The 14,462-nt window shown below is 35.0% G+C and overlaps 1 protein-coding gene across 2 annotated transcripts in view; it reads left to right on the top strand.

The window, feature by feature from the left end:
* The window catches only part of LOC150100527 (uncharacterized), a 551,917-nt gene that overhangs the window by 495,974 nt on the left and 41,481 nt on the right, over window positions 1-14,462 (top strand). For both annotated transcript variants that reach the window (XM_090402464.1, XM_090402463.1), the window contains one exon: window positions 4,611-4,721. In XM_090402464.1, coding sequence (XP_090258590.1) covers window positions 4,611-4,721 — 111 coding nt within the window. The remainder of the gene's footprint in view (window positions 1-4,610; window positions 4,722-14,462) is intronic.

Raw genomic sequence — 14,462 nt, 5'->3', positions numbered from 1 at the left:
TCTCTGCATTATGAAACTTAATTTCACACATGTCAGACTGTCATTTGGTAGGTGTGTTAAAGAGACTATGCAAGCTGCTGGCATGAATGTTGACAACATTGCCTATACCAAACATAACAACTAACAAATCCCTCCATGACAGGTTTGCACTCCATCCTGTAACGTCCCACTTTGTCAACTACAGAAGTCTCATACTCCATTTGTCTACCTACAATTGTTTAATGTACACAGAGTAGCTCACTATGATTTCCTGCCCATCTATACTGATGGTTCAAGAACTGATACCTGTGTTTCCTGATTTTACTATCTCCAACCAGATCCCACTTATGTATGTATATACAGAAGAGTTGAATGCCATTCAGCTTGCACTTCACTTGTGCATATAAAAGAAAACCACTACCAAAAGTGTGTAATTTATACAGGCTATGTCTGCTATGTATAATCCACATCACACCAAGTGCTGTGTGAGGTGTTGCACCTGTTGTACAAATTGAAACCCCTTCATTTTGATGTTTGGTAGTGCTGGATTCAAGGGAAATGAGACTGCAGCTGCTATATAGTTCATACTTTTTTGACGTATTCTATATCAGTACTATAAACAGACTACAGACACTTTATAAGATCAAAACTAATTGCTCAATGGCTGTCATCATGGTAGGAATCATTGACAAACAAATTACATGACATTAAGCATTGGCATTCTAGTCAATGTAGAAAGAGAAGTGAAGAAGTTGTTCTTGCTAGGTTTGGCATAGATCACAGTCATCTTACACATTCTTATTTACTGAGGGCTGATGACCCACTTGTGTGTGAAAAATGCACCATGCATCTTACTATATATCATATTCTGGTGGAGGGCCAGCACTTTACATGAGAGAGGAATGAAATTTTTTTTATCTATCTAGCCCAGCCATATACACTGAGACAGATGTTATCAGACCCAGACAGATTGTATGATGTTTTGGACTGTAATTTTATTCACATATACATATATATATAGATAGATACCGCATTGCTTAACTTAATTTTGGGACATACATATTACTTACTAATTTATCTTTGACTATTTATGTATTGGTGTAACCTTTGACTTCATGTACTGCTGTAACTTTTGCTATGGTGCAGTATGACCTTTGCTGTTCTTAAGTCAAACCATAAACCAACTAACTAATCACTTGAACACAGTTGCACTGACTTGGGAGCATCATATTCCTCTGATTCATACCGGCTACAAACACGTGACTTGTTACATGGCATAATGCACCTTGCCCATGGGGTGTTCATTGATTTCCTTCTAAGTAGTGTATATTTCTTAAGTATGAAAATTTTAAAATTTTACTATAGGGAATATTTATTTTATTAAGTGGTGGCAGCTCTTATGATATATTGTCTCAAATTCACTGCTTTCCATATCACTACTCTCCTTGGTTACAGTTCTTTTGCTATCATTGGCCATATCCTTACTCCTGATATGTTTGCTCTGTAGCTTTCCTTGAAAATACCATATTTCTTACTTTCTATCTGTATCATCCTCCATCAACCAAATCATACTAATTTTTAGCAATTGAACTAACCAGTGCAAAAATTCATCCTCCTTATTCTACTATTAGTGCACCTAAATTATAGTATGCCCTTAGATCCAGAATTACTTTTTACACCCACAAAAGGTTTTTGTAAACCTATGGCACATTTGTACAATGACTGTGCTAAGGATTTTTTGTTTTTATTAATTTTATTTATTTATTTTTTACACAGTCTGGAAACCCTGCTCTAGAGACCACACAACTTTTTTGAAGCTACTTTAGGCCTTAAATGGGATGGTGGTGGTCTCACACAAGGTGATGAAATTCACCTGCTACCTAAAGACAACCATAAACATGCCTGTGGCATGATTTAAGCTACAGCCAGTTGTTGGTTGAAGAGTGGATATGGTAACCATTTTGTCAACCAGGCTGGCAATTTAGACTTTTTATTGACTGTCATCCAAATTTGAGACCTGAGAAACTACATTCAGCAGTTATTATTATTCTCATGTTCACTTGCTTTGAGGGTGCCTGCATTCCCTCCAATAGTGCAGTCAGAGAAACTACCCTGCCTAACACCGATGGATCATGCCATTCAAGCACGATTCATCAGTCACATAAGTCCTGTCCATCAAATTCATGCTGCATTTTCCCAAACTGCATGCTGATCCATTTTACGATCATACCACTGCAACAAACTCACTCTTATTTTTCACCTCTTCTTAACTTTTTCTTACTCTTCTTTATGTTTACTTCTTCCAGCAATTCTTTAATACATTTTCGATTAAAAAAAAAGAGAGAGAGAGAGAACAGAATTTAAGCACAACAATTATTTTATTTTCTTCATTTAATAATTTTCTGTAATCATAAACACAAGGGCACAGGATACTATGAAAGTAGCACATGGGTAGGAACTTCATTATTACTAACTTCCTACTGACAATTTTTCTCCAAATTAGTTTATCTGTCAGGACTTCAGTATTGTCACATCCTATATTTTGATCTTTCTAATTCTCTCTTATTCTATTTAACTAACCATGCTATTTTAAAATTTTACTATAGGGAATATTTTAGAAGCTACTTATTTAATTCTGCTCACACATTCCTGAATGTCAAATTTATTTTTAATATCTTCACTTTAGGTCAGAGCCACAGTCTAATCACCCTTAACATATATAGTATATTGAATCATTGTGGCTATTATGTAAGTTAACACAGTAAATAAACTAGGAATTTTAAAAAGATAATGGATGTTAATAATTTTTAGAATAGCAGAATTCTCATAAAACTGACTACTTTCCTACTTAAATGAAAAAAATTTACCTTAACATAAATTCTAATTTGTCTCAGAACTCTCATATCAGTCATCTCTTGTCTAATCATCAGTCTTATTTTTACTAAGGAGGGAAAGGAGGTTGCTTAAGAACCAAAGCTAGATAACTGGTAGACGAGATCTCCACTTTTTAAGGAATTGAAGTATTAGGACTTCTGACCTATTGTATAAGTTTACTTTCTCATAGAGCACCTAATGCACCATATAGTGCACCAAGGATTTAACCCCATTTAAAAAGTGCCTACCTGATTTTAAGTTTCTCATTTTTAGAAGAGGAACTTAAAAGCTATGATTCTGAAGGAATGAGGATGAGTTGGCATTTGGGATTTAGCTTACCAGATACTGTTCAACCACAGGTGAGAAAACCCTCAACAATGCATATGGCAGAAGAAGGTGAATCCATTCCGATGATGGGTAATCAATCCGTCTCTTCGGATGAGTTTGTTTATTATTGCATGTCAGAAAATTAGCTTTTTTTTTTATGAACATTCCAGTAACTATTTTGATTGTATAGCAGTTGGAAAATTTTATGTATAGTATTAACAAAATTTATAAAAGATATAAAATAAAAAAATAATTATATAGAAAAACAGAATTTGTTTCAAATGCACTTAGCCTTTCTAAAATTACAGTTGAGAGAACTCAAATACTTATCCTAAACTGATTAATTATTTCTGACTTGTTGTGACTCTTTAACAAAACCATGCATAAAATTTTGAAGAAAAAAAAAAAAAAAACACCTATAGGAAATTCTTTTAATCTTTATAGTCACCTGAATCGGTGTCTGAATCACCATCATTTTCATTAATCATTAAAGGTTCACATAATTCTTCGATAATTCCATCTCTGTGCCAATACATATTTTCCAATGGTTTTCTTTCGCTGGCAGTTTTTAGGAGATTTAAATTTTGGCTTATCTTGACCTTTTAATTCTCTGCAAAATGGTACTGGAGCCATCATACCAGACAATGCAAAAAAGCAACAACAAAAATCAAGCTAATACAGCAACAGACAAGAAAATACATGATTTCGCATGTTGATGACGAATTCGTACATCCCTTATTTCTGTCTCCCCTTCAACATGAATTGACTCTTCTGGGCATTCTGCCAGCTATGGTTTTCTCAACTGTGGGCATACAGTATCCTGTATAGGCTTAAACCAATCAACCAAAAATAAATAATAAAAAGTATGATACAAAATGATTGACCTTTTTCTTCTATTTCAATATTAACTAGCAAGTTGTACCTTTGAGGTCAGAGCCACAGTCTAACCACCCTTAATATATATAGTATATGGGATTATTGTGGCTATTATGTAAGTTAACACAGTAAATAAACTAGGAATTTTAAAAAGATAATAGATGTTAATAATTTTTAGAATAGCAGAATTTTCACAAAACTGACTACTTACCTACTTAAATGAAAAAAATTTACCTTAACTTAAGTATATGTAATATTACATAAGTATCATTTAGGAATGAGTAAATTAAAAGCTAGTGTGTGGGATGGGGTGAGGCAATCAGAATTAACTCATACAATTTCATAATTATATGATAGCTAATTTGTTTTTGTAATTTTTTTTAAAAAATGGTAGTATTGAAAACTACAATCAAAATATAGCTTTTTGCATTAAGTAGAACTAAACTAGTAATTTCAAAATAAATTTGTTGTAAAGAAGATATTTGTTTGAATGATAAAATTGAATATGACTATAAATGATACAAAAATTAATTAAAATGTAATTTCCCTTTCAGTTATCCAAGGATTTAATATGTTTAACAACATTTGAAATGAATAATGTTTATATAGGATTTGGATGGAAAAAGAAATACAAGGCACCAACAGATTTTGGTTTTTCAATTAAGGTATTTATCTTTATTTCATTATTAGTTGTTGTAATAGTAAATTATTAAAACAGTTAAAATTAAAGAATTGTCAGAAAAAACAAAATAGTGTTGTGAGCCTCTTGCCACAATATGAGAGAAGTGAATTGAGAGGAAGGACTGTGATAGTAAATGAATATGTGCTTAAGTTATCTGGATTTACAAAGCAAATGTATTTTTGTAAGTGAATGTGAAGAGACAGAGAAATCAGAGCTCTTAGAGCAAAAAATGTGAGAACTTGTGCAGTGAGTGAATATGAAAATGATTAAAAGATTGTTGTGAATGGCCCAAAACATGGTTAGACTGGGTGTGATAGTTGAAATTGGAGAGGGGTGGACACTACATTACAGGTCACTAATTTGTGCAAGAGAGAACAGTTTAATATAAGAAACAAGAGGCATGGTTTGTATCTTTGGCATATATTGCAAAGTTGGGATAAACAGTAATCTACTGTTTATCCAACTTCCAAAATAACCCTTCAGTTAACTGAACCTTGCATGTCAACTGACTTTTGTTATAGCATCCTGTAACTGTACTTCAATTGCCTAACATGTCAGTTATCAGAACCCAAATTGCCTTTCTGATGTGAGTAGATAAATGGTAGTTGCTGTACATACAAGAATAGAATATCATGAAGGATATAATATTTACAGGAAAGGATAGCACAAATATGGGATTTGTGAAGAAAGTATCAGCAGTGTTTTGAGGATACGACAGTGGTGGGTTTGAAAGCATTTATGACTGAGAGGCAAACAAGATGAAATACATAGTTGATCATTGCTATAGATGTGTGTGATAAAGGGATCAGGATTGAGGAAGATTGGTACTGGTGACAAAATGACTAATTTATGGATAATTTTAATTATGGAGACAGACTAGGCAGAAGAAAATGCACATTAAAAAAATTAAATGTATAGTTACTTAGAGTACTCAACATGTGAAAGGAATCAAAGTCTGAGGTATTTGGATCTCATGACAGCAGATAACCATTTGATGTCTATAAAAGAAGTAGCCAGTGTAATGTAAAATTTCAGTTAAGAGGTATATGTAGAACAACACAGGAAATTATATTCGTACAGGAAATTAACTCGGAAGCAACTTAAAGCTGCAGAATATCAGCAATGGTTAGTAAAAATCAGAGGTGCCTGAAGAAACAGATCTAACTGCATTCTCAGAGTTATGTATTTTTTTTTAGGTGAATCCAATTCACAAAAAAAAGTCAACCCATCGTACATCAGTACTGTGAGTGGACTAAGGATTAATTGAAAACCATGCTTTTTCAGGCCAAATGAGGTCTTCAATCTCCTAACTAAAGGCATTCCCAAAATATCCATGCTCATAGCGAAATTTGAATCAATGGCCTATTGATTGGAGATTGGATTTGCTATCCATTAGCCAACTAAGCAGATAATACATCTACTATCAGATTTATTCAGACTAGACTATTATTCTATTGAGATGTACATACAATGTGGAAATTTTAGGATCCAGATATTGTAGGGGGATCAGATGAAAAAAACTGAAGAGGAGGATAAACTGCAGCAGTTAAATCTAATCTTTAAAGATACCTGTGGAATGACTATAAACAACAAATTACACACTAACCACAGTAATTAACTTTAATGAAATGACATTACAGATATTTCGTAGTGAAAATAACAGTACATCAGTGTGTAGAAACATATTTCTATGCACTGATGATGTAATGTTATTTTCAGTATATGAAATATCTGTACTGTCATTTCATTAAAGTTAATTACTCTTTACTCTGGTTATCGTGTAATTTGTTGTTTGCAGCAGTTAAAGATATTGCAAGAACTTGCTGTAAATATTCATATTTGTAAATTTAGGGACACAAAAACACACGTGTTGAACAGATTATTTTATTAATTACTAATAAAATAAAACTTGACATTTCGACCCCTATATGGAGGTCATCATCGGAAGAATACAACTGTATAAGGAACCAAGCTACATGCTCATGCTCTGTATACCGGTAAACTAAATCCACACAGTTAATAAATCCTTTTTTCTAGTCTGACCTCTAGTGATAAAAAAAAAAAAAAAAATTGCTGTAAATATGCTAACCATATGCTACTTCCTAATGTTTAGTCAGAAATTAGTGTGTGTGCGCGTGAAGGAGTAGAATGCATATACCCTGCTAGTCGCCTTCATACTCATAAGTATGAACCTAATGGAATACTTCAGAATATCTTAGACCAGTGATTTTAAACCGGTGGGCCACGGAAAATTTATAAACGTTTTTAAAATTTTGAAATATATTAAAATAATTAGTTTTTGCTCTTTATTTTACTTGTATCGTTTTGTATTAAGAATCTGAATTATGAGTTTAATGCAGTAGTTTCTTTTGTTGTGGCACCATAAGTTGACTTTTCACTGCAAGTTGTGATATCTACCTAATGGACATGTGATAGAAATGATTCTCTGAAGTTTTAAACAACACTAGTAAGAATACATAGAACAGTATTGTTTAAAATTTGAGTGCAATTACTTTTCGAAACTTTCAGTGCTGTAATACTGATTTGTTATTTCTTAAAATTTATTCCCTCATAAAATGAGCAAACAAAGAACATTATTTGATTTCCTAAATAAATACAGTAATATTAAATAAAGTTGATTTCTGTTTTCTGATTTTTTTTGTCATTATAATCAGTAAGTAAAACCACTATTTTTTTTTAAAGTTTAATTATTACTACAAACTAGGGGGCCATGATTACTAAAAGGTTAAGTACCACTGTCTTAGACCGCCACTGTTCATCTTGTATATTAATTGGGAATGGCCTGGGGAGTGATATCTAATTGTTTGTCAATAATGCCAAGAAAATGTTTCTGATACAATATTTCTACAGAATGACTTGAACAGACTGGTGATATTAGTCTAATTATTATTATTATTCCATGACACCACCAAGGATTCATCACAGGAAGGCACTCCTAAACCTCCATCTACACTCTGTCAGTCCATCAACTACATGCAATGCCATCTACTGCCACTGATGGTTTTTTTTTTTTTTTTTTTTGTCTGTAAATTGTATGCATACTGATGTTTGTATGCAGGATGAAAAACTCAAGTTTCTGGGAGGAAAAAACTCTTCTCTTCCATATGAAATTGGCTAACTTTCAGTCGAAAAAGCCCCTATAAAGATTCTTCGCATCACAACATCAAACGTGGCTGTTTTCCAGTGGTAGGGCACAACATCCCAATATTCTTCCAGTTGTGGTATGGAGGTGCCAATTGTTAAAAAAACAAACAAACTGAAGAACATTTCTGTAAGTGTGACTTCAGTGCTGGCAAGTGCAAGGTTTGGACTAAAGAGATTATAAATTGAATTATATCAGTGGAAATTTTGAGGCCACTAAGGTGGTCAAAGTTATCATAGCAACAGATAACTGCAGAGTTAAAGAGAATACTAACTTGTAGGGGATAAGGCAATCATTCTTCCTCTTTATAATGACTTGATTAGATCACATTTAGACTGCTGTGCTCAAATATATTTCACTTTCATAGGAATGAGGAGGCAGTTACAGAAACAGATAATAAAAATTTTGTGGCTTGCTGAATTGCAGGAAAGGGGATGTAGAGGAAATTTTTCAATACATGGAGGGAGAGAGAAAGAGAGATAGGTAATACAAGGAGTCATTCTGAAAGCAGAATAAGAATGTGGTTGGCAAGTGTGAGATCTGTGTGTGTGGCAAATAATTGAAATAAGGTTTTGATGAGAGTTCTTTATCACTGAATGAGCTCAAGGAGATGCATGAGAGAATATGCTATACTGTTTGAGGGCCCTCCCACAATAAGACCACAGTGATGCCTGACCAATAATAATTATTGGTCAGGCATCACTTGCCTCAGAGCCCTAAGGATACCAACTATCTGGAGGCATGCCAAAGTGGTGGCCTTTCTGAAACCAGGGAAAGCCCCAACCGAAGCAAAATATTACAGACCTATATCACTACTCGGCAACCTCTTTAAACTCTATGATCGATTAATTTTGAATAGGCTACAACCCCTAATCAAACCCCATCTTATTACTGAGCAGGCTGGCTTTAGACCAGGCAAATCCTGCACATCACAAATTCTCAACCTCAGTCAATATATAGAAAATGGTTATGAGCAAAAAGTAGCTACAGGCTTTGTAGACCTAACTGCAGCATATGATACCATAAACCATCTCACACTCAGAAATAAAATATACAGAACTAGAGACTATCGCCTTGTCCTCCTGATCCAATCACTCTTGGAAAACAGATGCTTTTATGTGGACCTTGGGGGTAGGAAGAGCTGCTGGCACCACCAAAAAAATGGCCTTCCCCAGGGAAGTGTGTTATCACTATTACTTTTCATCATCTATGTCAATGATCTCCCCATCTTTCCAGGAACTAGAAATTTTATCTATGCTGATGACCTTGCCATAGCTACTCAGTCAAAAAATTTAAAGTCCATTGAAACTACTCTATCACTTGCCTTAAATAGTCTAACCACATACTATACCAGCAATCAACTAAAACCAAACCCCCTTGTAAACCCAGATTGGCCTTTTCCACCTTAACAGGAAGCTACAGATTTTTTTGGAAGGCTCTAATATAGAACATTCCTGGAAACCAATCTACCTCAGTGTGACTCTCGATCGCACCCTCTCATATAAAACCCACATAGAAAACACAAAGGCCAAATGAATGCAAGAAACAACAACATACTAAGAAAGCTTACCTCCTCCAAATGGGGTGCAGACCCTAGCACACTGAGATTTTCTGCCTTGGCCCTTTGCTATTCTTCTGCTGGATATGCCTGCCCAGTAATGTCCAGATCCTGCCATGCTGAAAAACTTGATCCAGCATTGAATGAAAGCTGCCACTTAATTACAGGATGCCTGAAACCAACACCACTAAAAGACTTGTATACTTTGGCTGGTATTGCACCCCCTTCAATTTGAAGACCTGCATTCTCAGCTGATGAAAGAAGCAGACAAATGAATGATGAACGGCACCCACTGTTTGGCCAGACCGCAGTGTCCCAAAGACTAAGATCCCGACATAGCTTCCTGACAACTGTTGAACCACCTACAAACCTCTCGGAGACAAGACTTCAACAACGGCTTGCACTATATCCTGAAAATAATACTGGTATTCCAACAGCCGAACATCTTCCACGTGGTGCCCACTCAGACTGGAATACTTGGAAAAGCCTAAACAGACTCCGGACGACAGGACACTGCAAACAAAACCTCATCAAATGGGACTACCTCACTGGCCCAGACAATTGTGAGTGTGGGACAACCCAGTCCATGGAACACCTTCTTTCTTGTCCCTTTCTTCCATCGCCTTGTGCAAAAGAGGATCTTATATCCTGCACAGAAAGAGCAGTTGATTGTGCAAGATACTGGAGGAACAATTGACCATGTTTATTGTATATAAATTATGTATGGTTTCCTTTTTTTCATATTTAATTATTATTTCCTGTATAATTCACCTACCAAATCTAAGCTGATCTCATTGTAATGTATCCTAATTTGTTGTAAATCATGTTGTACCACTTACTTACTACTGTACTACTTGTGTTTGGATACGAAATAAAAAAAAATAATTATTATTTATTACACTTAATACACAGAGTTAACTTAATTTTTCCTTTATATATTGCAATAAAAATGCTCAGTACAAGCTTAGTAATTTGTTTAGAGATTGAAATGCATTACAGTTTATACCAATCATTCAACAGATATCAGAATTGTTATATTGTGGCTGCTATTTGGCATGCAGTCGGCTCCCATTATAGTCAACTCATGGGGACCAAAAGAATTAATATGGCATTAATCTTAAAAGATGTTGAAAGTTTTTGCACTTAGTTACAAAGTAAATTATACTAGACAAGAAATTATATTCCTGTTTTAACTTTTTACCCAAGCCTTAGCAAACAAAGTTTGCATAGGGCTTGGGTAAAAGGTTGTGTCTTCATGACCAGATTACTGGAGGCTGATACCTTCACATCAAATTAGCCTAGTAGTATTTCATAATGTATAGCACATGACCTTTCAGATATTACTACAGTTCGGGAAGGATTACTACTCAGACTAACTTTGACCTTTGTTGAGATCTCATCAGTGAGCTAGACCCATCAAGATACTAAAAGTTAATCAGTTCATTCCATATGCAAGTAAAATGGTGTATCATCATATTACTAAAATATCTGGATTAGAGATAGCTATCATTGGCAGATTAGCATAATGAGTGCATGCTGAGCAGTCATCATGGGGAAACTTCAACTATGAGGATATTGAACTGGAAGGAGGAAAGAGCATGTGACTAGTGTTGAATAATGCACAGTTTTCCCTTAATCTGCTAAAGTTACACAGATGTTGAAAGTTTATTTTTCACTTGGTTAGAGTATAATAAAATTAGTTTAATCCTTTATCCAAGTGTGAGCAAACAAAGTTTGCGCCTGAAACGCCAGGAAATTAAAGTAATTATTCCTAACACAGTTGTAGTCTCCATAATTTTACTGAAATGAAATAATTTTTTTCAACTCTGTGTAACTTTTATAATAAAATTAGTTTAATCCTTTATCCAAGTGTGAGCAAACAAAGTTTGTGCCTGAAAGTATCTTCAGGACTGGGGTAAGGTGGTACAACACCAGGACAACTCGTTGCAAAGGTGGAGCAAGCTACCAACACTCCTATCTCAGTATCTCCTATAATGCAAAACACATCTCCTTGCGGATATGTCTAATGTTTTGCATTAAGGGAATTTTGCATTATAGGAGATACTGAGATAGGAGTGTTGGTAGCTTGCTCCACCTTTGCAACGAGTTTACCTGGTGTTGTACCACCTAACCCCAGTCCTGAAGATACTTTCAGGTGCAAACTTTGTTTGCTCATACTTGGATAAAGGATTAAACTAATTTTATTATAAAAGTTACACAGAGTTGAAAAAAAATATTTCATTTCAGTAAAATTATAGAGACTACAACTGTGTTAGGAATAATTACTTTAATTTCCTGACGTTTCAACCTTAATATGAAGGTAATCATCTGGAGTGTGTGTGTACACACACACACACACACACACACACACACAAGCTATATACTACACTTCCAACAGTATGCCAAGTGATAATGATTTAATCAACTGTTATTCTACTGCCCTGATCTCTAGTGAGGGGAAAAAACTACATCAGAGAACAAATTCATATAGATAGTCTTAATACACAACAGTGGTGGCCCTATCCATAATTTAACAAGAGTGTTGTTGTATTAAAGATCCTAGATTGCTTACAGTCCTAATTATAATTGACTCTTTGACCAAAAAGTTAAGTGGGTAGAATATGTGCTGTCCATATTCTTGAGATTTTTAGACCACCATTATTGTTAAGATTAGGGTGCTTAATAAGAATTTCGCAGTCCTCCTTAAATTTATGCTCATACCACATTTTGGTGCGATGTAAACAACAGGTACCTTTCCAGTCAATTCTGTGTAGAGTATTCAGGGCATGACGAGAAAGGCCAGGTTTACCATAGTTATTAAATTTAACGTGCCATTTATGTTCCTTTTTTTTGGATAGAAAGAGGACTAAAATATCCAATGGAAACTTAGATGATAAAAATTTCAGGGTATCAGCTAGAGAAACATTTGTAAAAAGTGAAGCTATGTTATCAAAGCTTACTAGAGAGACTTAAATCTGTAAGTCTCAAGCCTTTATGTTTTGATATAAAGTTGCTTATGTCTTTAATATAAGAAAAGGAATGGACGGTTAAGGGAGAGAGGAGATTTGAAAGAGACAAATTTTGTGTGTAGGGCTACCTATGCAATTGCACGGTCAAAAAGGATATCCTGCATAAGCCATAAATTTTAGGTGGTCTTGCACAATGAGTTTTTAGTTTTTGAACTGTATCCAGATCAAGTGAAAATACATTGCCCAATAAAGAGTTAAGTTTGTTTAGTTGTTGATTCTTGGTAGGGTCTCTACTGATTGGCGCACATGTTTTAGGTTATAGCTAAGGTTGGTATTAAGATGGACCAGATTAAGGGCAATCTCTATTGATTCAATAGATTCTTCTCTCAAGCTCATCATAGCATCCAAAAACGTTTTCTGATTTCTTCCGGATCACTTGATGAGTGAAAGAATCTTCGTTAGGGTGAGCAGAATTAAGAATGTGATTTTATGAAGCGCTGGTCCAGTTCTGCCATAAGTGATGTCTCTCACACACTCTTCCATATGCACTCAATGAATTTCTTCATAACCCAAAATAGGGCACATAACTATTTTGGGTTATGTGTCCTAAAGAAATGGATTTTATCTTTAACCACCATTCCTGATATATTAATTAGTCTGTAGTTTACCTTCTGTCTTGGAGCCACCTTTATGCAACAGACTTATCTTACCCTCTCTCCACTCCCGTGGAGAGAGGGTAAGATAAGTCTGTTGCATAGAGTCCCTTGCCAGAGCTGAGACTCCACTAGATATCCTCATTCTCTGGTGTTTGTCAGCCAGCCACCCACCCAATATCTATGCTACTAGCTTGATATCCATTCCCATTTGCTCCAACTTTTGTAATAGTTTTCTATGTGGTATTCTGCCAAATGCCTTTGCAAAGACCATCAGTATCATGGTTGTAGCCATTTCCTTTATCCAATTCTGCTATCATTTTCTTATAAAATGTGAATAAATTACTACGACAGGACCTACCCTTTACAAAGCCATGCTGCCCACTATCGTATCGTATCCCTATCTACTCACTGTTGGATTTTATCTTTAACCACCATTCCTGATATATTAATTAGTCTGTAGTTTACTACTTCTGTCTTGGAGCCACCTTTATGCAACGGACTTATCTTACCCTTTCTCCACTCCCATGGAAACTAGCCAGAGCTGAGACTTAGTTTGAACAACTTCATCATAGACAATGCTAGTTCTCTTGCACATTCACGTAGTACACGGGCTACCATTCCATATAGTCCCACTACTGTATTCTTCAATATGCTTGAACACCTGTTTATCTGTCTGAATTTTGACATGCATCTTTCTCACATCAGCAACTGCAAAATCTCCACCTAAATGCCAGACCTTTCTAAAATGATTTCTCAACAACTGAACTATTTCTTTTACTTCTGTTACCTTTCTACCATTAGTACTGATTACTGTGAGTATGCTGATCACCTTTTCTTTATATATATATTCCCTATAGTGTTTTCTTTCTTTTTTTTTTTTTTTGCAGCCCTTGCTTTATATCTCTACTCATCCACTTGGTTTATCCTCCTTACGATATATTCAGTCTGATACTGCTTCTCTCAAACAATCTCTGGCCACTTCTAATGCACTATTGACACTTTTCTTGTCTCAAATTATGGCAATCCTCCAAAATCCTTCCTTAGAATTACCAGCTTTACAGTTCAACATAAACTCTTTCTTGACAGAGCATCCCACATTTGGCAACTTCCCAGAACAGGACTTGCATGGTCTCCCTCTCCCTTGATTATGGATATATCTTCTGATGTTATTATTAGATTTAACACTCTCAAACTCCTGGTCCCCTCTATCTTTATAGTATAACCAAGTGAAAAAACTTACAATATCTATCTCTATAATCCAGAGTATTTTAGTAATAAGGTTTGACACCTTTTGATCACTTGTATATGTACATTTGCGCCCTTCGATTGGAAAAGTCCTAAGTTCGATTCTTGTCGTGATGGGAGGAATCTTTATATG

The sequence above is a fragment of the Typopeltis vanoorti genome, chromosome 13, assembly GCF_054136105.1.
Source record: "Typopeltis vanoorti isolate ZY-2024b chromosome 13, IOZ_Tvanoo_1.0, whole genome shotgun sequence".
NCBI lineage: Eukaryota > Metazoa > Arthropoda > Arachnida > Uropygi > Thelyphonidae > Typopeltis > Typopeltis vanoorti.
The sequence above is the reverse complement of the archived record's forward strand: the minus strand, read 5'-3'. Positions and strand labels throughout refer to the sequence as shown.